Source organism: Tachyglossus aculeatus, chromosome 2 (assembly GCF_015852505.1).
Source record: "Tachyglossus aculeatus isolate mTacAcu1 chromosome 2, mTacAcu1.pri, whole genome shotgun sequence".
NCBI classification, from domain to species: Eukaryota; Metazoa; Chordata; class Mammalia; order Monotremata; family Tachyglossidae; genus Tachyglossus; species Tachyglossus aculeatus.
Window position 1 is genome coordinate 21,470,746 of NC_052067.1, and position 24,493 is coordinate 21,495,238.

Sequence of the window (24,493 nt, forward strand, 5' to 3'; positions counted from 1 at the left end):
AGGCTTGGCCTCCAAACAAAGGATCTTCCCTACTGGAATCACTCCTCCCATGAATCAATAGGACAGGGTTGGCCCAAACCCAAAATACCAAGTTTCTAGTCCAGGATTAGCCCCTGAAGTTCACTTGTTTACTGAAAGGGTCAGTAAGTCGTCTCATTCATTCCAGCTACTGCCCCAACTCCCTCTTTCTATTCCTGGCCAAATCCCCCCAAAGCCCTCTGCTTCCATTTCCTCTCTTCAACATTATTTTTGACCTACAATCTGGGTTTTGCCCTCTTCACCACACTGAAACCACTCCCTAAGGCTACTATGTCTTCCTACTTGCTAAATCTAAGACTCTACCCTTCACCTGCCCTTGAGATTGTGGAGCACTATTTTTCCTAGCTAACCCTGGAGAGAACAAGGGAAATAAAATCTAGTGCTCTTCATCTGTCTAGACAATCTTTCTCAGCTTCCATCGCAGGCTCTCCATCTGCCTCCTACCCTCTAACTGTGCCCTCAAGACTGTTTTCTCTTCTTAATTTACACTCACTTCTTTGTGGAGTTCATCCACTCCCCCGGCCTCAACTACCACCTTTACTCAGATGACTGCCAAATAAGCCTAGAGAGCCCCACCATCACCTCCTCCTTTGCAGTCTTGCATTTCCTTCTGCTTCTAAGCCGTCGCCACTGCAACCTCAAGCTCAGCATCTCAAAAACTGAACTCATCTTTCATCCTAAATCCCTTCCTCCACCAAAATTTCCCTTCACAGATAATTCCACCACCAAACTGCTTCAGGGCTGTACCCTTATCTCCTTTTCTTCCAACTCCTCTATGCAGTCAGTTGCCAAATACTGTTGGCTTTTCCCCCAAACCATATCCAGGGCTCACTCCTTACTCTGGAGAAGCAGCATGGCTCAGTGGAAAGAGCAGGGGATTTGGAGTCAGAGGTCACGAGTTCAAATCCCAGCTCTGCCAATTGTCAGCTGTGTGACTTTGGGCAAGTCACTTAACTTCTCTGAGTCTGTTACCTCATCTGTAAAATGGGGATTAAGACAGTGAGCCCCCCGTGGGACAACCTCATCACCTTGTAACCTCCCCAGTGCTTAGAACAGTGCTTTGCCCATAGTAAGCACTTAATAAATGCCATTATTACTATTATTATTACTCTACATCCAAACCATTGGATGTAAGCACTGGAGTGGACGCAGGATCATCAGGTCCCACAGGGGCTCACAGTTTAAGTAGGAGAGAGAACGGGTATTGAATCCCCATTTCACAGATGAGGGAATTGAGGCACAGAGAAGTTGAGTGACTTGTCTAAGGTCACACAGCAGGTAAGTGACAGAGCTGGGATTAGAACCCAGTTCCTTCTAATTCCCAGGCCCATGCTTTCACTGGGCCATGCTGCTTCCTGCTTCATCAGGAGGGGGGTCTGATGGAGAACAGGGAGGAAATTAGCAATAGGGCAAGGCCCACATTCAATCTGTTTCGCTATGTCCCTTGTTTTTCACTGCTGTATAATACTAAATAATATCATCTGAATTCTTTTATTTGACCTTTGTTTCTTTAACGAATACAACACAAATACTGACTACAGGCTCACATTCCTATATATTATGAGTTCCTTCCTTTAATACAAGAAAAACAGCACACACACAAGCTATACTTACCACCAAAACCTTCAAAATCAGATGATTCTGATGAGAAGACTCCAGTCTGTGATTCTCTAAAATTATGAAAATAGTAATACTGCATAAATATATTGACATGAAAAATAGACATGGTATGAAAAATACATGCAGATATGGTTTGTTTCCTTCTGGCAAGAAAACAGAAAACCAATAGCCTAAAGAAAATGCCACCGAGACTTTGGTTTTTAATTTTTTTTAAGAATCCAAGCAAGGAAAGCACTGTCATTTATTTTTTAAATATCTTCATTGGCTTAACACTGGCTCTACTTCTCACTTAAAAAAAATGGTTTTGCAATTTGATGACATTATCATTGGAATTTTTTCCATTTAAAATCAAGTCAAAATGAACTGATCAATTTTTCTGTCCAGTACTCTGACATTCAGTCAGCTGGAATTTGTTACCCCACCTTCATCGCTCTGTTGAACAACTGCTGAAGCTATTTCAACTAAAACACAAATATCTGTAACTTTTAAAACCTGTTTCGCTGACAAATTTAAGCCAATCCTCTCACAGTAAATTATTCAGGCAACAATTATTTATCCTCATCTTGGGGGATGCCTGCCTAGGGCAAAGGTATTTTTTTTTATCTTTCTAGGGTGGGGAAAAAAAATGTTTCTAACCAGAATGTAGAAGCTAAGCCTCTACATGAGAGCAAAGATAACAGTTGGATGGCTAGTTTAATGTATTTGAGTCCTTGTTCCACTTATTCCACTTCAGGGGCTGCCCTAGGAATCCTAAAATCAAGAAGGACCAGCATCCTATTCGACCCCCTTCCCTTTCAGGGAAGCTCTGAGAAGAAAATGGCCCTGTCAAGTTAATGTTACCAGGCAGGATTTCAAGAAAAGCTATTTGTTTACAACTTTATTATTCTCATCACAGTGTGTGTTGCCTACTTATTAAAACAGTGGGAGGGAGGTGTTTACTAAAATTGCATGAGGGAGGGGGGACTGTATGGCCGACCAGGGAAAGAAATTAAAAGCTTCTCTCCTGGTTCTTCCCAGGAAATAAGTTATAATTAGTACATTAGTCTCTCTCAAAAAAGATCACCTCAAGAATGTTTAGGTCCAAATCTTTTCTTTTCTATCCTCCCTCACAGTTATGTCAATCTGGCAACCTCCAAGGCCATTCAGGAACCACAGCAGGAGGACACAATCTCCCACAACCTCAAATCCTTTATTGCCTCAAGAAATGCCTCTCAAGCAGCTTTATAGTAGTAGTAGTAGTAGTAGTAGTAGTAGTAGTAGTAGTAGTAGTAATAGTATTTAGTGAGCAGCCACCTGTTGCAGAGCATTATACTACGCATTTGGTAAGCACATAAAAAAGTGACACTTCCCCTGACTGCAAGGAGGCTACTCTCTAACAGGAGACAAACTTAGAAATATTTACAACTACTGATCAACATAAAGAATTGAATACCCTCTATTATAGTCTAATCCCTGCATAATTTCCAGAAAACGTTAATAGTCCTGCATTTGCTTTCGCTAATCTCACTACCCGGTAGCCCTTAAAGTCAACACTTTTTCACTAGTTCTCCAGATATTACTGTAGGTACCTTCACATGATCTTAAGCATTATTCATTTTTCTGACATGCAGAAAATCAGAGGCCAGTGAAGGTGGAGGGGTTAAAATCGTGTTTAGCAAGTCTATTTTATCACCATCCAGATAATTGAGTTCTCAGTTTCCACAGTGCCTATAAAAGAAAAACCCCTAGAACTGTCCTACAGATCACACTAAAAGAAAAATGTTGCCTGAAAGAGTGTTTGAAACAGAATGCCTTTTCAAGGCCTCTTAAGTTTTCTTCCAGTATGACTTCAGCACCTCAACTCTCAAAATCTTTCTGGTCATTCAACAGTAATCTGGGGAATGGCTCACTAGAAATTCAGAGGGGTATGTGATATGAGTTCATACCAAAGTATATATTTAATAATCAAAGTACAAACTGTTTTCATTTTTCTTGTCTCTTTTTTGTCCCTGCTTCTTGCATTTTAAGGCTTGTTTAGATGTAGTGAAAGGGACCTCGACTTTCATAACCTTTCCACTCGATTCAGCATGGTCAGAGAACTGGGGGTTGCAATACCTCAGCATGACTGAACAGCTACATTCAAGTCCATATCTGAAGTACACCCACCTCAACATCTTCAACATTACATCACTCTCTTTCGCATTGGAGTGCTACAGTCTCTGGGTTATAGACTTTTGACCTTTCTCTTTGAGTTCTCTGGTTACGGCTTGCATATCCTAAGAGCTGGGCACAATGTGGGGGTTCCATTACCTTCGCCAGGCCATCATATCATGGTGTTAATTCAAGCCCTGAGCCAGAGGCCCGTTGAACTGAATGATGTAAAGGTGGACCAGAGCTAAGCCAGTGAGAGGAGGAGTTAGAGTTCAGTCTCTCACCCTAATGGGCACTGCATTCTCTGTCTGTTCACGTTTTGCTATGGCTAGCCCAAGGAATAAGCACGTCTCCTTCACTGAGCAAAGCGGGAAAATGAGGGTTGAAGCAATACAAAACCCAAACCTTACCCCACGAGGTTAAAAACTCGGCAGCGTATCGATAGAGGCGGTTCATGACCTCTATCACAATGGCATAGATGACGCTGGGCACAAACAGCAAGAGGTTGGTGAGTTCTGACTGGTGCGTTTCATGGAGCTCCAGAGCCCAGTTCTCCAAATCGAAGTAGATCATCATGACATAAAGTGAGAAGTAGAGGCAGAGACACACAAATGGCAAGGAGACCAAGTAAATTCGTAACTGTCTTTTGAAGCTGGAGTACAGTGGCTCTTCCCGGCCGGTGATAGGATTGACACCTAAAGCCCCATGAAACCCTGGCCTGGGTTCTTCGAACTGCCGTTTCATTAGCAGTGTACCCCACCGGTAAGTCATGAGGGCGCAACTACGCTTCCAAACCTCCAAGATAACTGTGGACCAGATCAGGTTGAAGGAGGCAAATATCACATATTTGTCATAGTCCTCCCAAGCAAACACATAGTACGGTATCCCAATGACAGCCATAGGGACCAAGGCAAAAGTGAAGTACTCCAAGAAGCCAAAGTAAAGGGCAATCGTCTCCCCAAAGTAGTTCCGGATTCCATCTGGGGAAGAAAGAAGAGCAAAAATAACCTTAAGCATAAGAATTCCACAGAACATTTCAAATGTAAAATAAGAAGTCAGATTCTCAATTGACTTAATAACTCTCGGTTGCACTTTGGCCACACATGACTCATTCCCAATTTCAGGCCCCTGATGCATCCCTTCATTTAGGCTTATGGGAGACTGGATAATTAATAGAATGTTCGGGTATTCATGTGTTTCCTGGAACCTCACACAATATGCTACAGGATAAAGTCCTCAAGGACTTCTAAAATACACTACTGAAAAAGAAAATAAACTGCACATTGAGTTGTGATATTTGAGAGATGTCCTAAAGACAAGACTTTCTCCTCCAGGAGTATCAGCAAAATCTCAGTTGGCTTCTTCCTTCATGACATTGACCTTAAAAACATTGTTTAAGTGACATTAGGGGGTACTGAAAGTGGACACAGAGCTTAAGTGCAGCCCTTCTTCACTGATATGAACCCACCCACAGGATGAATTTTTCAAAATAAGATTTGCCAACATATAATTTAAGAAAATATTGGTAGTCATGTATGTTACAGAATGCACTGACAATTGCCCTTTTCTGATGACTGATTAACATGAATGAACCAAAGCCGGCTCTCAAAATTACTTCGATGTTGCCATTTTGCAGCCCCATCATTTATAATGCTGGGATTGAAATATAATAACAGTAGCAGCATTCACTCATTGGAACTGCCATCACACCAAATGACTGGCAGGTAATGCATAGCACACAGAAATGATGATCCTTGCAGTCAAAAGGTAGGCCCTTCAAAAAATGAAAAAAAAATTCTTATTTTTCTTAAGGCATGATGCCATATAATCAAGTTTGGCCTGACCTGCAAGAGCCAACCATATCGGTTCTAGCTGTGTCCTTGGATGCCAATCAACATTACTCCACTTGCAGGAGTGTTAAAATCATTCTTGGTTTTAAGTCCTTTGGACAGGCCATCCCTAGATGCCTGCATTGAGTCCCTGAACTGGAAATCTAGTACTTTTCAACCACTGTAAATGGTATTCCTTGAATAGTCCTCAGCACACCCAAATCCCATACAAAAATCACTGCCAAGTTTGTTTTATTAATGTAGGGTAAGGGGAATCTATTGGTTTCATGTTTCCTTTATATAATTCCTCCATCTTTTTAATCTATGCAACATTCTAACCCTGAAATGTGTGCCAGACCCCTTTATTTGTTAAATTCTCCATTCTGTGTCCAGCAACTATTCTTCCTCCCATCTGTATTTCTTGTGAAATAGAATGGGGGACAAGTGGTATCTAATGAGTGGTAATCTCAAAAGACAAACATATCTGTGTGCCAAAAGAATTCAAGATGATTTTGATCATCCTCATACAAGAAATGGAAAATAAAACAATAATATTAATAATAATTACAGTATTTGTTAAGTGCCTACTATGTGCCAGGCACTGTACTAAGTGCTGAAAAAGTGGTTCATTCTATTGATAAAATGAATCCAATAATCAGTCAATAGCATTTAAGGCCTACTGTGTGCGGAGAACACTTTAGTGCTCATGGGACTCTCGGTCTTCATCCTCATTTTACAGATGAGGTGACTGAGACACAGAGAAATTAATTAATTTACTTGCCCAAAGTCACACAGCAGAGAAGTGGTGGAGTCAGGATTAGAACCCAGTTCCTTCTGATTCCCATGCCCATGCTCTATCCACTATGCCACACTGCTTCTCTCCTACTGCTTCTGCTTTCTTCCATGTGTTGGTGGGGGGTTTTTTTTCCAACTCTAGTACTAAAATTACCCATTATGACCAGTATATTTTATTCAGTGCTGTTACTTCTGGGATGAAGATGTCTAGGTCTTTGTAGAAACACCCTTTTTCTTCATTGCAGTTGATCCTTGCGGAAGCACACACACCTATGACGGGGGCAGAGTGCTTTTGTTTCAGGGTAGGCACAGCATCACCAGTTCCTTAAACCTCTAGGTATTCATTCCTTCATTCATTCACTCATATTTATTGAGCACTTACTGTGGACAGAGCACTGTACTAAGCGCTTGGGAAGTACAATTCAGCAACAAAAAGAGATAATCCCTGCCCATAACAGGCTCACAGTCTAGAAGTGAGGAGAAAGACATCAAATAGGCATCAGTAGCATTATTATAAATAGAATTATAGATGCATATGCATCATTAATAAAAATAAATAGAATTATAATTATAAATATGTACATATATACACACAAGTACTGTGGGCAGGGAGGGGGGTAGAGCAAAGGGAGTGGGCTGGGGCAGTGGGGAGGGGAAGCAGAGAAAAAGGGGGGCTTAGTCTGGGAAGGCCTCCTGGAGGAGGTGAGCTTTCAGGAGGGCTTTGAAGGGGGGAAGTGAGCTAGTTTGGCAGATGTGAGGAGGGAGGACATTCCAGGCCAGAGGTAGGACGTGCGAGGACAAGTCACAGTGAGAAGGTTAGCAGCAGAGGAGTGGAGTCTGTGGGCTGGGATGTAAAAGGAGAGAAGGGAGGTGAAGTAAGAAGGGGCAAGGTGATGGAGAGCTTTGTAGCCAATAGTGAGGAGTTTTTGCTTCATGCAAAGGTTGATAGACAACAACAGGAGGTTTTTGAGGAGGGGGTTGACATGCTCACAGCATTTCTGAAGAAAGATAATCCAGGCAGCAGAGTGAAGTATAGATTGAAGAAAGGAGAGACAGGAGGTTGGGAGATCAGAAAGAAGGCTGATGCAGGAATCCAGTCGGGATAGCATGAGTGACTGTAGTGATTGCCTGACTGCCAATGTTAACCCTGATGGTCATCTTTCTGAAGATGGCTGGCCTCTCCAAAAGAAGGGGTATCTGTCACTTATTTCTGTAAGTTGTCCTCCATCAGGTAGTCCAAGCTCATTTAGTACTAGGATATTAACTCTCTACTTGGCCAGTTCAAGTCTCCAGTTTTTTACCTGGAGAACAAAGGCAATAATAATTATTATATATATATATATATATGTATACATATAGTATACAATATATTAATATTATTGATGATTATAATTATTAGACTATTTGTTTTTTTGTATTAGTATTAGTATTTTTTTGTATTAGTATTTTTTTAGTGCTATGTGCCAAGCATTACCTCTGAAACAATATCACAATAGCCCTTGTAGAATAGGAAACTCACCCCTTAGTTGCCAGTATAATAATAATATAATAATAATATTATGGTGTTTGTTGAGAGCTTACTATGTGTCAGGCACTCTACTAATTACTGGAGTGCACACAGGCAAATTGGGTTGGACAGAGTCCCTGTCCCACAAGGGCTCAAAGTCTCAATCCCCATTTTGCAGATGACATAACTGAGGCACAGAGAAGTGAAGTGACTTGCCTAAGGTCACACAGCAGACAAGTGGTGGAGTCGGGATTAGAACCATGACCTTCTGACTCCCATGCCCGTGCTCTATCCACTATGGATACTAGGCAGCTGTCAAGTCATTAGGAATGTCCAAGGCAAATCACCAAGGTTGGTTTGACACAAATGACTTGGAGACAAATAGCCTACTTTCAGGGAGATATCTACTGCATCAACAGCATTTAGTAGAAATATCGGACTCAGGCAGGAGTGAGGCTTAGAGAACCCTGCACTGCAACATGCACTACAGGCTGTGAGAAGTCAAAACAGAAGAGATCCAGGGCTAAAGAATTCACCACAAGAGTGTCTTCACTATAGCCCTGTATGTGCCATCACAGCACTTCTGAAGAGTGAAGATGGCTCCAGCATCACTGAAGACAAGGAGAAACCTGAAGTGAAGGCAACAACATTTCAATATTCTGCTAAACATGCATTCCACTACTGAAGATGAGGCAATGTCTCCAAACACAGAAAATCTTCCAACCTGTCAAGACAGGCATTTGTCCCAAGTACAAGGAATCACCATGGAGGTTACAGCCATCAAAAATTACAAAGCACCTGCACCTGATTGTAAATACCTGAGCTAAGGCAAGCCATTTAATTTCTCTGAGTCTGTTTCCTCATCCATAAAATGGGGATACAATAACTGTTCTCTCTCCTTTTAGAGGGTGAGGCCCATATGGCTGAAGGGATTGTGTCCATGCTAGATTATCTTGTATCCAACATAGAGCATGGCACAGCATAAGTGCTTAAAAAATTCCACCATCATCATAGCCCCTGGGATCTACAAGAATAGTGGGTACAGTCTGTCTACATGTTTATACAAGCTCTTCAAACTATAGAACTCTAAAAGGGTGCCACAGGATCTCAAAAATGACACTTCCATTTCCATCTCCAAGAAAAAAGCCAAGAAACCAGCCAAGGCATCTCATTATTTTCCATGGTCAGCGAGATCCTAGCCAGAGTACTCCTGGGATAGATACTAAGGAATACCATTGACTGAACACTCCTAGAATCTCAATGTGACTTTAGATGACAGTACAGCATAGAAGACATGATCACTGCTACCAAGAGAGCATCACCAACACTTCTGTACAGTTTTTACAGACCGTACAAATACACTTGACACCATCAACAGATACAGGCACTGGAAATCCTTTAGCAAATTTGCCTCCCCTGAAAAATACATTAAGTTTCTGAAACTATTTCATGTCAGCATGACTGACCATGTCAGCTCTATCTGATCCATTCCCTGTCACAAATGGGGTAAAAGGCAGGAATGCATTCGTGTACCCCATCAGGTTCTATTTATTCTCTGCAACCAGGCTGGAAGATACAAAGAGAAACTTGCTTCTCGAGGAAACTCTTCCAACTCAACCAACTTGGAGTATTAGCCAAAGGCCTAGAGCGAATCATTCATGAATTACTCAAGGCAGATGCTTTGGCCCTGAAGGCACACACTCACATTTGTAAACCATTTCACCAAATCAGCCTGGCATTCTGAGCAGCAATAAAACCCAAAGAAAACTGCGGTGATATATCAATCTGCTCCTGGGAAGCCAGACACCCACACCAAAACGCTATACTGACGAAACAGAGCTTAACCCTGCCACAAAATTCCAGTTACCTAGGCAGTACCTTAAGCACAGTGCAACAATAGGCAAAGAGGTAAAAAAAAAAAGGCTAATCAAGAAGGCGAGCGCATCCCTCCAGAGACTGTCACACTGAGCAAGAGAATGGGGCAGGAACGTGGAATCGGGTTCGAAATCAAAGGTCTACGAGAGGTGGAGAGCTGCCCAACCATCTCCAACTGCTGCGAGACCCAGGACTCCCCACAGATGTCACAGCGGACTCCTTGAGCAGTTCCCGCCAGCATCACTTAAGGGCTATTCTCGATCTCTCTTGGTAAGATAAGATTACACACAACATTATCCTGGAACAAAATTTGTCTCCTGTCACTGAGGTTATGTGCCCCGCAGCATAACTGTGCTGGGTGAGACACTCGAGGAGAAAAAAATTCAGAAAAGGATAACCAGGCAGCTACTTTTCGGCAAACTGAAAATGAGCCACAGAAAACAAAGAGGCCACAAGAAACAATTTAATGACACAATAAAACACAGCCTCAGACAAGGCTGCACTGCTAGGAGTCAATTACAGCTTTTGCTGAAAATGAAATATACAGGTTCTTTTCCTTTTTCCAAAGAAAAAAAAAAATCTCACACATACCTAGAGGCTGATATTGAAATCTAAGTCTGTAATACCAAGAGTTCTGAAGCTTCTTCAGTTCTTCATGATCGTGAAGTGGGAAAGTCTGAATCATGATGCCACAAGTAAGTAATCTGCGCACTGAAGGAAAAGGGAAAATTTAAATTACTACTATACTACTCATGATCACCTTCACCAAATATTCAGTACTTCCATGTGACTTATGCTGTACAGAGTATTTTACAGATTTTAAGAGATTCCCCTCTCAGCTCATACTATATCGATTTGAATATCATATTCACGAGAAGCAGTGTGGCCTCGGGGATAGAGCATGGGCCTGGTTTTCAGAAGGACATAGGTTCCAACCCTGGCTCTGCCACTTCTCTGCTGCGCAACCTTGGGCAAGTCACTTCACTTCTTTATGCCTCAGTTCCCTCACTGGCAAAACAGGGATTAAGACTGCGAGCCCTAGGTACTGTGTCCAAACTGATGATCCTGTACCTACACCAGCACTTAGTAATAACAATAATAATGGTATTTGTTAAGCACTTACTATGTGCTGAGCACTTTACTTAACACTGGGATGGATACACACAAATCAGGTTGGACACAGTCCCTGTCCCACGTGGGACTCAGTTTCAATCTCCATTTTATAGATGAGGTAACTGAGGCACAGAGAAGTGAAGTGACTTGCCCAAGGTCACACAGCAGACATGTGGTGGAGCTGGGATTAGAACCCATGACATTCTGACTCCCAGGCACACACTATATTCATTACGCCACTCTGCTTCTGCCTCACAGAACAGTGCCTGGCACATAGTAAGCCATGGGAAGCAGTGTGGCCCAGTGGAAAGAGCCCGGGCTTTGGAGTCAGAGGTCATGGGTTCAAATCCCAGCTCTGCCACTTGTCGGCTGGGTGACTTTGGGCAAGTCACTTCACTTCTCTGCGCCTCAGTTCCCTCATCTGGAAAATGGGGATGAAGACTGTGAGCCCCCCGTGGGACAACCTGATTACCTTGTACCCTTCCCAGTGCTTAGAACAGTGCTTTGCACATAGTAAGCACTTAATAAATACCATTATTATTATAGTAAGTGCTTAATAAATACACAGTGTGGCATAGTGGAAAGAGCTTGCAGAGGATGTGGGTTCTAATCCCGGCTCCGCCACTTGCCAGCTGTGTGACCTTGGGCAAGTCACTTAACTTCTCTGTGCCTCAGTTACCTCATCTGTAAAATGGGGATGAAGACCGTGAGCCCCAGGTGGGACAACCTGCTTACCTTGTACCTACCCCAGTGCTTAGAAGAGTGCTTGGCAAATACCAACATTACTATTATTATTATTATTATTACACCATTAAAAAATGGCTTAAAAAATAGGCAATGGTACAGTGGTGTACCCTATTGTCAAGGTCTCATAAACATTCTGTTCTGTGATCAGAGACTGGATCCACTCTCCTCCAAGCCATCTTGCAATGCATGTTGCTGAGTGTAAGAGCACCAAGATACTGTGGATGGCTCAGCACAAACCATCACCTTAACTGCAAAAACAACTAAGGCGCAGGCACTTCTGATGGTGAGACACACCTCTCCCCTCTTAGCCAGTGGAGTCTGAACAACACTACCCCTGAATGGCAAGGAACCCGAACAGGAGCTACTGTATTTCTACTGACACAGGATGCAAGGGATTCTAGGTACAAACTGACAGAAACGTTGCCTGCAAACCAAGGACAAGTTTAGATTTAACAACACCGCACCTTCCCTCTGATGGATGAAATCATCAAATGGATGGCCTTACATAGAAGAAGTGTGCTTTTAAGGAGATCATCTGTGGTGCCATTTTTTTTTACTGGTGAGTTATTATCTAAAATAGGTTCTTGTAGTTTTTGTCTAAAATTTCTGACAAGAATATTTAACCTTGAAGGTAGGAGGTCTTTACAGTGGAGTTTGTTTCACTGTACTGTGTCTTAATTGGCTTCATAAAACTAGAGTGCTAAACTAGTTATCCTCAGAAAATGAAGTAACTTGCACTCCCAAGGACCAAAAGAATAAGACTAAAACAATATATATATATATACATATATATATATATATTTATTTAAATAGTAAAAAAATTAACACTAGATTATCTAATAACATAATTGTGCAACAACAAAAGTATTAATTTACACAATAAGGACAGGTTTAGATTTAACAACACTGCACCTTCCCTCTGATGGATGAAATCATCAAATGGATGGCCTTACATAGAAGAAGTGTGTTTTTAAGGAGATCATCTGTGGTGCCATTTTTTTTTATTGGTGAGTTATTATCTAAAATAAGTTCTTGTAGTTTTTGTCTAAAATTTCTGACAAGAATACTTAACCTTGAAGGTAGGAGGTCTTTACAGTGGAGTTTGTTTCACTGTACTGTGTCTTAATTGGCTTCATAAAACTAGAGTGCTAAACTAGTTATCCTCAGAAAATGAAGTAATTTGCACTCCGAAGGACCAAAAGAATAAGACTAAAACAATATATATATATATATTTAAATAGTAAAAAAAATTAACACTAATAACATTATCCAATATACTTATGCAACAACAAAAGTATTAATTTACACAATTAAATGTTAACATTTAATTATAAAACAATACATATCCTTACTTTTGACCCCAATAAACAAAAAGCTTTGCACATGTCAATTTGATACTCACCTGAGTTCAGATAAAACACAATTTAACTGCAAGACTTAAGCTCTTAGAATATTTTCTCTCTGTTTCAGTAACAGTAGTTTTGGTAGCACACTTTGAGGTCCAGAAGGGAAACATTTTTTGTAAATGTTGTTTGTGAAGCACTTACTATATGTAAAACACTGTTCTAAGCACTGGGGTAGATACAAGTTTATCAGGTTGGACACAGTCCCTGTCCCACATGGGGTTCACAGTCTAAGCAGGAGGGAGTAGGATTTAATCCCCATTTTACAGGTGAGGAAACTGAGGAACAGAGAAGTTAAGTGACTTGCCCATGGTTCACACAGAAAGCAACTGGCAAAGTTAAGATTAGAACCCAGGTCCTTTGACACCCAGGTCCTTGCTCTTTCCAGGAGGTCACACTGCCTCCCAAACTTCAACCCAAAACACAGCAGGTTTGTGTGTTAAGGCATGGAGGCTGTGCTGTGAACCTGTATATGGCCAGGCCACAGAAAACATGTACATTGCTCAGAAAACATGTGTTGCCAAATGAGAGCATTATAAAACTACTGGCATTAACATGCAGTAGTGCTACTCCACTTATAAAAAGCACTAAAAGAAAAGGGTGGCTGTACAATATACACCAGAAATAAACAACTACACAGACAACAATAAAAGTGAAAAGTATATACATCCAGTAATCCTGAAACCGAATCTTGCATATCTACCATATTAGACAGAACTCATGTTATAGTATTCACAGTATCCTCCACAATCTGCATAAACTGTTTCTTTCAACCCTCTGGCATGCTGCCTCCAAACCAGCTCATACTGTCAGATGACATTTCTCTAAAAGTGATCTAGCCAAAACACAAAGTGAACAGATAGTATTCAGAACTGAGTATATTTACAAACACTGCCATAAGCGCAGGAGCTATTACTGCAGCAGAGGGGCAAGAGGAGAAATTCCATTCTTCACCATCCATGTAGGGGAAAGTTTCATGAAACAAGTACGACCTTTTTTGAAAAGTCCGTGAGCGCAGGAGCTATTACTGCAGCGGAGGGGCAAGAGGAGAAATTCCATTCTTCACCATCCATGTAGGGGAAAGTTTCATGAAACAAGTAGAACCTTTTTTGAAAGGTCCTTGAAAGATTTAATGAACAAGGACAAGGAATCCAGAAGGCCACTTTAGTACTGTCTCCAATTCAGGAACACAACACAACTGATATTCTCAGTGAGAAAGGGGGTTACAGGGAGTTTCTGACCATCTTCAGAACAAACACACATGAGTAGAGAAGCAGCGTGGTTCAGTGGAAAAGAGCCCAGGCTTTGGAGTCAGAGATCATGGGTTCAAATCCCAGCTCTGCCAATTGTCAGCTGTGTGACTTTGGGCAAGTCACTTAACTTCTCTGTGCCTCAGTTCCCTCATCTGGAAAATGGGGATTAAGACTGTGAGCCCCCCCGTGGGACAACCTGATCACTTTGTAACCTCCCCAGCACTTAGAACAGTGCTTGGCACATAGTAAGCACTTAATGCCATTATTATTATTATTATTATTATTTGTCTGGTCCAGCATTCACAGGCTAAATGACCAAAGGCATTGGTCATTGGATTAGTGGGGGCTTTCCATCCATATTTACTTAGAGTACTGAAGTCAGTTCCTGGGGCAAGAGTTGATGCACTCTACAGAGTGCTTATGTCTATGAGCTCAGTTACCTCATCTGTAAAAATGGGGATTAAAACTGTGAGCCCCCCCGGGGACAACCTGATCACCTTGTAACCTCCCCAGCCCTTAGAACAGTGCTTTGCACATAGTAAGCGCTTAACAAGTACCATCATCATCATATAATTCATCTCTCTTCACCCTTTTTCACCTCCATCCGCTCCTCTTCGCCCTAACCATGCCACTTTACGGAACTTCTGCTAGCTATCTCTAGTGACAGGGTACGCGGCAGAGGGGGAATTCATTCATTCATTCAATCGTATTTATTGAGCGCTTACTGTGTGCAGAGCACTGTACTAAGTGCTTGGGAAGTATAAGTTGGCAACATATAGAGATGGTCCCTACCCAACAGCTGGCTTACAGTCTAAAAGGGGGAGACAGACAACAAAACATACTAGCAAAATAAAATAAATAGAATAAATATGTACAAGTAAAATAGAGTAATAAATACGTACAAACATATATACATATATACAGGTGCTGTGGGGAGGGGAAGGAGGTAGGGCAGGGGGGATGGGGAGGGGGAGGAGGGGGAGAGGAAGGAGAGGGCTCAGTCTGGGAAGGCCTCCTGGAGGAGGTGAGCTCTCAGTAGGGCCTTGAAGGGAGAAAGAGAGCTAGCTTGGCGAATGTTGGGAGGGAGGGCATTCCAGGCCAGGGGGATGACGTGGGCTGGGGGTTGACGGCAGGACGGGTGAGAACGAGGCACAGTGAGGAGATTAGCGGCAGAGGAGCAGAGGGTGCGGGCTGGGCTGGAGAAGGAGAGAAGGGAAGTGAGGTAGGAGGGGGCGAGGTGATGGAGAGCCTTGAAGCCAAGGGTGAGGAGTTTTTGCCTGATGCGTAGGTTGATTGGTAGCCATAGTAAGTATTTATTATTATTATTAGCATTCTGACACATTGAGCCAGATGCTCTCTTCCCTCCAGCTCTCCTCCGCCTACTTTCCCACATACTTGCAGTGGGGAAAAAGGCCTGTTGTGGAAGCAGCATGGCTTAATGGAAAGAGAACAGGCTTGGGAGTCAGAGGTCATGGGTTATAGGCCCAGCTCCGCCACCTGTCTGCTGTGTGACCTTGAGCAAGTCACTTAATTTCTCTGTGCCTCCATCTGTAAAATGGGGATTAAGACTGTGAGCCCCACATGGGACAACCTCATTACCTTGTATCCACCCCAGTGCTTAGTGCTTGGCACATAGTAAGCACTTAACAAATACCATCATTATTATTATTATAACTCTGGAAAGCTGTCTTCAAAATCCTTCTTGACGCTGCGGTCGAGGCAGTCTCATAAGTATAGTGTCCTCACAACCCTCCTCTCTCACCTCATCAAAAAAAGGCCATAGCTGGGGTTCAATCATTCAGTCGTATTTATTGAGCACTTACTGTGTGCACGACACTGTATTAAGTGTTTGGGAGAGTTCAGTGCAACAATATACAGGCATATTTGTTTGTTGTCAGCAGGGAATGTGAAACTCTGTTGTATTGTACTCTCCCAAGCGGTTGGTACAGTGCTCTCCATAAAGTAAGCACTCAATAAATATGATTGATTCTGGGGGAGGGACTGGAGTCAGGTTTAAGTGTCCTCTGGCTTCCCTTAATTCTTGCTTAGGACATTTTTCTGGGAGCTCAAAGAGGGTACTCCAGGTAGCTATAGACCTTCATGGCAGAGAAGCAGCGTGGCTCAGTGGAAAGAGCACGGGCTTGGGAGTCAGAGGTCATGGGTTCGAATCCCAGCTCCGCCACTTGTAAGCTGTGTGACCTTGGGCAAGCCACTTAACTTCTTTGTGCCTAGCAACAGATGCCAATGGCAGCATGGCCTACTGGAAAGAACACAGGATTGGAAGTCAAAAGACGTGGAGTCACACCCCAACTGCAGCATTGGCCAATTGTGTCACCCTGTGTGACCTTACTGGGCCTCAGTTTTCTCTTCTGTAAAATGGACATGAGATAGGTTAAGAGCCCCAAGTGGATCAGGGACTGCATATAATTACATAACCTTGAATATGTACCAGTGTTTAAGATGTAGTAAGTGCTTAATAAATGCCATTTTAATTCATTTTAATTTTAACACAATTTATATTTTATACACATAAGCTTTCATAAATGGCAATAGGAAGCAAGCAGGGAAGCTCAAGCTCTTAGTCAATATCCTCCATCTGCATTGGCTCAGCCTATCTGAACTGCAACAAATAGTTCTAATTTCAAATCCCTTTAATGCTACCTGACTAATATATGATTCCTTTGTATCATTAAAATCCAAGTGGAATTCTTAAAACTTCTGCATCCTCCGGTTGGGTTTGCCTCATAAGGAAAGGGCCTAAAGGGTTGTTGGAATACAAAGAGTTATTCCAAATCAGGGAATTTTCAATAAAGTGGCCCAGAATACTGATTCCTTGGTTACTGAAAGAGCTGGAAGCACTGTGTGGTAGCACTCTGAACTTTGGGTCTATTAAATTACAAATTCCTTAGGGAGGGGACCATAACTTTAACTTCTTTTGCATATTCCGCAGAGGGGACCTCAATAAATGCTTTAAGGGTGATTATGAAGATTACTCAGTTCCCCCAAATGGAGAAAGCACTAGAAAACAGTCTATACATTTGCCTGCCTCTCCAAACAAGATGCAGACAAAACAGATTACCATTCTAAAGGGTTTATTCTTGCAGTAAACTCTTTAATATTTGTTTTTATTACTTTGCTTCAAGGGTTTTAACTGAAATCTCTTTTGCCCAACAAGACAATGGCATGAAATAAAAAGTTTTCCTAACTGGTCCAGTGAATGTGCACTAAAAAAAGTATCCAGTGTTTCTATTAGTGCCTGTGCCTAAAGGCTTTTGGCTTTGGATTTTATAATTTGTGCTTTAAAATATTGTTTTCTGGCGACCTTAAATTTTTTTACACCTTAAATACTGTTAGAAAAGAGCCTGAATATCGAGTCAGGACAGTACCTCCAACCCAAGAATTTGACACCAAGAAGGTACTTGGAAACATATTGTGGGGTCAGGGGTTCTAATCCTGACTCTACCACTTGCCTGCTGTGTGACCTTGGGGAAGTCACTTTGCTTCTCTGTGTCTCAGAGGCCTCATCTGTGGGGTGGGGATTGAGACTGTGAGCCCCATGTGGGGCAGGGACTGTGTCCAACCCCATCTGCTTGTATTTACCACAGTGCCTGGCACATAGTAAGTCCTTAACAAATAACATTATTATTATTGTTATTATTACCTTGCATAAAGGAAAAAAACACCCCATCGCAGAAAAAAATCTCAGCACTAAAAGAATACGAGAAAACTAGCTTTCTGGAAAAGGAACAGCACAGGTTGAACATGAGCCATCCAAATAAGGAAGCAACAACAGACTTCCTAATGAAAATCAGCTCTTGGTGAAAGAACGGCATTGGCTGCTAGGACTCAGTCAATGTAGAAAATGTGCTGTAAAATATTTCCGCAGGACAGAACTGCGGCTGATCCAGCAGTGAGCTCAAGTCAGAGGAGTCCTTGCAAGTTGGGCACACAGAAAAAATATGCTAAATCAAAAATTCAAACAATGGGTTATAGCTTAAAGGTGGAAGGTTCAAAACAAACAGGTGTCGGTTCTTCACCAGTGGGTGGTGAGCATCTGGAATTTGCTACCATGGGAAATGGTGCACAAAGAAAAATATAAATAGGTTCTGAAACAGTGTGGATAAATTTAAGGACAATAGGATGATATAAGGGCAACCAAAAGACATTATATATAGCATAAAGTATTTTCCTCACAATGGGAAGCAGCATGGCCTACTGGATAATCCTTGCTCTACCAACTGCCTGCTGTGTGACCTTGGATAAGTTACTTAACTTCTCTGTGCCTCAATTTCCTCAACAGCAAAATGGGGATTCGACACCCTTTTTCCCTCCTTGACCATGAGCCTCAGGTGGGACAGGGACTGAATCCAGCCTGATTAATGTATATCTACCCCAGAGCTTAGAATATTTCTTGTCACATAGAAAGTGCTTAACAAATATCACATTTTTAAAAAATGAGAATGAGTGTTACGGAACTCTACATTGTTTCTCCAAGTGCCTATAGGAATTAAAATTCTGAGCTGGATGGACCATTTGGCTGAGGAGATGTATTACGTTCTCATTTCCTCCTAGTAGCAGACACGTACATTTGGGGTACAAAAATCAGCAACGGGATGGTTTTTTTTCAATAAAAACACTGTGCTGCACAAAATGCAAAGAAGCAGAGCCAATGCAAAGACTGTAGCTTTATCAACAGTTAGATGGCAGCCTATGCATGTAAGTAATGTGAAAAGAAATGATGGTTTAAGCTGGACCTTATCACCACCCCCAGTTTCTTGGAACACAGTGTTATTGTCATCATGATTTAGTACAAGGCAGGGCATTCATTTGTTTCATGCAAGGCTTATTGGCAGTCTTCCTGCTGCCAGCAGTATTCTCTTCACTACTGAAGAGTACCACACAGCCCAGCGATCGACTAATGTTAAATTGGGTGTAAATCTTTTTCAGCTTCAGCTTTGGGTAAGTCATCAGAAGAGAGCCACTCCTAAATTGCGCACATTTAGCATTACCAAATTGCAAACCAAAGTCTATGGCTGGCGAAGGGGTGACCTGAAGGACTGGAAGAAGTGAATATACTACATATAAGGAAGGCACACCAATCGCTACAGGAAACTACTAGCAAGTTACTGCTACTCCTACACCGCTTTGTTTTCTAGAGCAGTTTATGTTATTTCTTCTGAGCAGTCTCAACGTCTCAACATCAGTCGTCTTCAACGCGATGCAACAAAACAGAGCCACCTGCATACTTTGGGAGGGGGCAGCCTTTGAGGCAAAACGTATAGGGAATATTTGGACGAGCTTAAAGCAAGAAGAAAGGTCAGAGCAAACCATGAAACCCCAAGGCAAATGAGGTCTAGCACTGATCAAAGAGACTGCAGGGTCCCTGGGCTCCTTGTGGACAGGAAACATGTCTACCCAACTGTGTTGTATTATACTCTCCTAAGCACTTAGTACAGTGCTCTGCATACAGTAAGTGCTCAGTAAATACCTCTGATTTATTGATTGATTGGAGCAGCACTGCTGGCTCCCCTCCGGCCTGGGCAGGCATTACCTAGAACATTCCCCACAGGAAATGAAAAAACAGTATAGTATTTTTCCCATTTTAAAGATGGAAAAACACACAAAGTCTACATTATTTATTCTGGGTTTCATCATTAGGGAATGGCATATCTGAGACTAGAAACCCTGCTGCTTGTTCTGTTTCCATTTTCTCTAGGGACTTAGTTCTTGCATGATTAACTGCATTCTGCTGTGGGCAGGGAATGTGTCCGTTATAATGTTACACTGTACTCTCCCAAGTGCTTAGTACAGTGCTCTACACACAATAAGTGCTCAGTAAACATGATTGACTGATTCAGGTCATTTCAATAAAAATATTTTCACAAAAGCTGGCTCTTTTTTTTCCTATATACTACTACTAAGAAGCATTTGAATCTTATAAAACTCCCGTCTGATTTTTATCTTAAGGTATATAAAGATGCTTCTAACCTTTTCATCCTCACTGCCATTTGCTGAGCCCTCAAGAGCAAAGCACTGTATTAAGCATTTGGGGAAATACCACATTAGCAAGACACACAATCACTGATCACCAAGAGCTTATAGTCTTTCATATGGCAACAAGAATGTTCGCAAATCAAATCAAGTTAATGAAATTCATTATATGTCCTTTAACGAGTCATGGCTCTAATCTTTAAAATGAAAAAACGCCCATCTCTAAAGAATTAACTAAAAAAAATTGAACATTTCAAGTCAATGATTGATGACTATGGTTCCAAAATAATAATGGTTCCCTTTGGGGCTTCCAGTAGCCAAGGATTTTCTCACTTAAGGAGTTGTATCACTGTTTCCCTTCATCTCTAATAATCTCCCCCTCCTCCCCCTCCCCATCGCCCTGCCTTACCTCCTTCCCCTCCCCACAGCAAATGTATATGTGTATATAGAGAAGCAGCGTGCCTCAGTGGAAAGAGCACGGGCTTTGGAGTTAGAGGTCATGGGTTCGAATTCTGGCTCCGCCACGTCTGCTGTGTGACCTTGGGCAAGTTACTTAACTTCTCTGAGCCTGTTACCTCATCTGTAAAATGGGGATTAAGACTGAGCCCCACGTGGGACAACCTGATCACTTTGTAGCCCCCCCAGCGCTTAGAACAGTACTTTGCACATAGTAAGCGCTTAACAAATGCCAACATTATTATTATTATTATATATGTTTGTACATATTTATTACTCTATTTATTTATTTATTTTACTTGTACATATTTATTCTATTTATTTTATTTTGTTAATATGTTTTGTTCTGTTGTCTGTCTCCCCGTTCTAGACTGTGAGCCCGCTGCTGGGTAGGGACCATCTCTATATGTTGCCAACTTGTACTTCCCAAGCGCTTAGTACAGTGCTCTGCACACAGTAAGCACTCAATAAATACCACTGAATGAATGAATGAATGAACTGTGGTACTTGTTAAGCGCTTACTATGGGCTAAGCACTAGGGTAAATACAATACCAAATACAGTCCCTGTCCTGCATGGGGCTCACATTACTCTATTTATTTATTTATTTATTTTACTTGTACATATCTATTCTATTTATTTTATTTTGTTAGTATGTTTGGTTTTGTTCTCTGTCTCCCCCTTTTAGACTGTGAGCCCACCGTTGGGTAGGGACTGTCTCTATATGTTGCCAACTTGTACTTCCCAAGCGCTTAATACAGTGCTCTGCACACAGTAAGTGCTCAATAAATACGATTGATTGATTGATTCTGAAGGGGAGGGAGAACAGGCATTTAATCCCCATTTTGCAGATGAGGAAAATGAGGGACAGAGAAGTTAAGTGACTTTCCCAAGGTCACCAGTAGGCAAGTGGCAGAGCCAGTATCAGAACAAATGTCCCCTGATTCCCAGGCCCGTACACTTTCTACTAGGCCTGGCAGCCTCTCAACCTCATCCCTGGCAAGGATTTCCATAGATCATCTCCACTACATTTGCTCTCGAGAACCCACAGAAAGCTTCAGGGAGTCCCGAAGACTCCCCTGCCCACCCCAAAGAAAGGAGCTAATATTTTCTGTAATGCCAAATGACAGGATGGGGAAGAGCCTGAATGTTTACCTTCCTCTCACGAGGGACAACCAACTTGGTCCAGTCTACTTGGTGACCAACAGAATTCCATCGAGTCATAATTATCTCCAGAGCCTCCACACTGAATTATCAGTCACGTCTCAGAACATTCCTCTACATTTTTCAATATCGACAGTGCCTTTGCTAAAATGTACTGTCCATATTTTTCTATATCTTGAACACACTGTTTAATGTGGGGTACGCATTTTTAAAAGGAGAATGTTTAAAACTACAGATTTATGGGCCTGAAAAAAAATCAATCAATTGCATTTACTGAGCACTTCCTGTGTGCAGAGCACTGCACTAAACACTGGGGAGAGTACAATGTAACAGAGTTGATAGACAAGTTCCCTACTCTCAAGGAGCTTACAGTCTAGAGAAAAAAAGTGAAAAGGAGATGTTATAAAATTATGGATGATTTTCCTTGTTAGCTTAAAGTTCTTTGGCAGGGAGAAAAAAATTAAACTCACGATCACTGATTATATATGCTACATATATTTTGTTTGAACGCTGATGTTGACTAAATACATTCATGATATTGCCTCAAAATAACTTTGAATACTTACTTATTGATTTTCCAGGATACAGCTTTGCCTGAGGGTAACCAGGAATCATTTGTTCATCTCTGGCTCTAAGATTTTCAAGCTCATGCTTGATGATGAACTGGCATTCTGCCATTGTAAGAAAATCATCGTTGCTGTCTAAAACCAGAAATGAAATATTTTAGATATATTTTGATTATACATAGTTCAAAAGAATAAGTAGGTAGTGTTATTACAGGTACTTAGGCAAGAGAAACCGAGACCATCCCTTGGTCTCCAAATACTCCTATTATACAAAATTTCTGCCATCCATTCTCAGTGTCAAAAAATGGCCTCAATTACAACCTAGAAAAGCAATTAATTTTATAATCAACATGTTGCAGGGCACCAACAAAAATGCAGACATTAAACAGTTATTCATAAATCACTTCACTTTTGTCTCTCTTCTCACTAACTTAGAAATGACTGCTACACAATGGTTAGTGCTCTTAATTGGCTCCATGAAAAGAATTACATGCAAGAATACTAAATGAAATCATTTACAATAAAAAATAATGTAAAGAACTTTAATGTGTTCCTAAAATCCAAAATATTCACCGACACAGTATATATAATTTTTAAAACTGATTGCATTGTTGATCAAAATAATGTAAATATGTACAAAGAATGAAATATTTTGATGGGTTTTGTTCACCTATGTAATGCCATACTTCATTTTGAAAATTATCATATACCATTCAATAAATAGGAACTAGGTACTAAAATAATAAAGACTCATGCTACTAGACTAGAGGATGGAGGTGAACAGAGTTTCGCTAACCAAAGACTGGGGATGTCATATATTCTGCTAAATTGAAATAGGCTTTCATCACTCTATTCAAGTCTGTCCAGCTTCTGATAGAGTCTGTTAAAATTCAACAGCAAGGAACTCTAAAAGAGTGCTTTGAAGAGACTGCTGGAATTTATAACCAAGCTGAATCAGTAATCTAGATACGTACACCCAGTTCTCCTGTAAATAGGGATTATCAATCAATCATATTTATTGAGCACTTACTGTGCGCAAAGCACTGTACTAAGCACTTGAGAGAGTACACCACAGCAATATAACAGATACATTCCCTGTCCACAACGAGGATTATGTTCTTGCACACATTAAGAAAAACTCACACGTCACATTCATGTGCACAAACCATTTGCCCTGGCACCATAGCAGCATGCCATATCTCAACAAACTCCTGTTGTCAGATAAACATTCTCTACTAATTCTCTAAAAACACCATACCCAATTGCATAGTGAAAATTGTGGTCAATACCACCAGTGATAGGTCCTTTCTTGCAGTCCCCAGGACATCTCCTAAAACATGGAAAAAGAGGAGAGCCTCCCTAGGAGTTGCTCCTTCTCCATAATCTGCAACTCATGCCATTCTTAGCTTTAAGCATTTAATCAGTAGAGTGATGTTAGAACAGTAAGCCTGACTCTGACAGTGCCTAAACTACTGACTAGATTTGGTCAGGCATCTTGGAAGCTGCATTAACTTTTCAGCACTATATTGTGCCCCGAAGAAATTATTTAGGGAATATAATTCACGAAACCTGAATTATTGAAGTTTCCAAAGGTGTCATACTTTATCCCCAGTGAGTAATTTAGGACCTAGGAGACTGAGGCTCCAGATTTTGAAAAGGGATCGACACGACCAACCCTATAGAGCAAAAGTCCCAGTTAACATCACCTCATTCCTCGACCCCTAAAAAATTGTTTGATTCTAGTATTGGGGTAAAGAATCCAATCTAATCCCAGATCATCCCTGATCTGCAGGGCTTCTTGGGGTGGAGGGAGTTTATTCCTAGGGTCACAGTTTGTTCTTAGATGCCCTTAAATTATTTCTGCCCCTCTATCAGATCAGAAATGATCCCAGAGCAGTCCAGATACCCCATAAATTTCAGGCCACACCCAATGCCGATGACCCAAATCCAGTCATTCAATTGCAAGTGGGAGGGCATCATTTTAAAATGAGATGTAAGAATTCATA

At 41.5% G+C, this 24,493-nt stretch overlaps 1 protein-coding gene across 3 annotated transcripts in view; it reads right to left on the reverse strand.

The window, feature by feature from the left end:
- ANO10 (anoctamin 10) overlaps positions 1-24,493 on the reverse strand; it is a 255,780-nt gene that overhangs the window by 213,149 nt on the left and 18,138 nt on the right. For all 3 annotated transcript variants that reach the window (XM_038772331.1, XM_038772321.1, XM_038772311.1), the window contains exons 4-7: positions 22,488-22,622; positions 10,387-10,506; positions 4,200-4,769; positions 1,654-1,709 (exon numbers count right to left, since the gene is read on the reverse strand). In XM_038772331.1, coding sequence (XP_038628259.1) covers positions 1,654-1,709; positions 4,200-4,769; positions 10,387-10,506; positions 22,488-22,622 — 881 coding nt within the window. The remainder of the gene's footprint in view (positions 1-1,653; positions 1,710-4,199; positions 4,770-10,386; positions 10,507-22,487; positions 22,623-24,493) is intronic.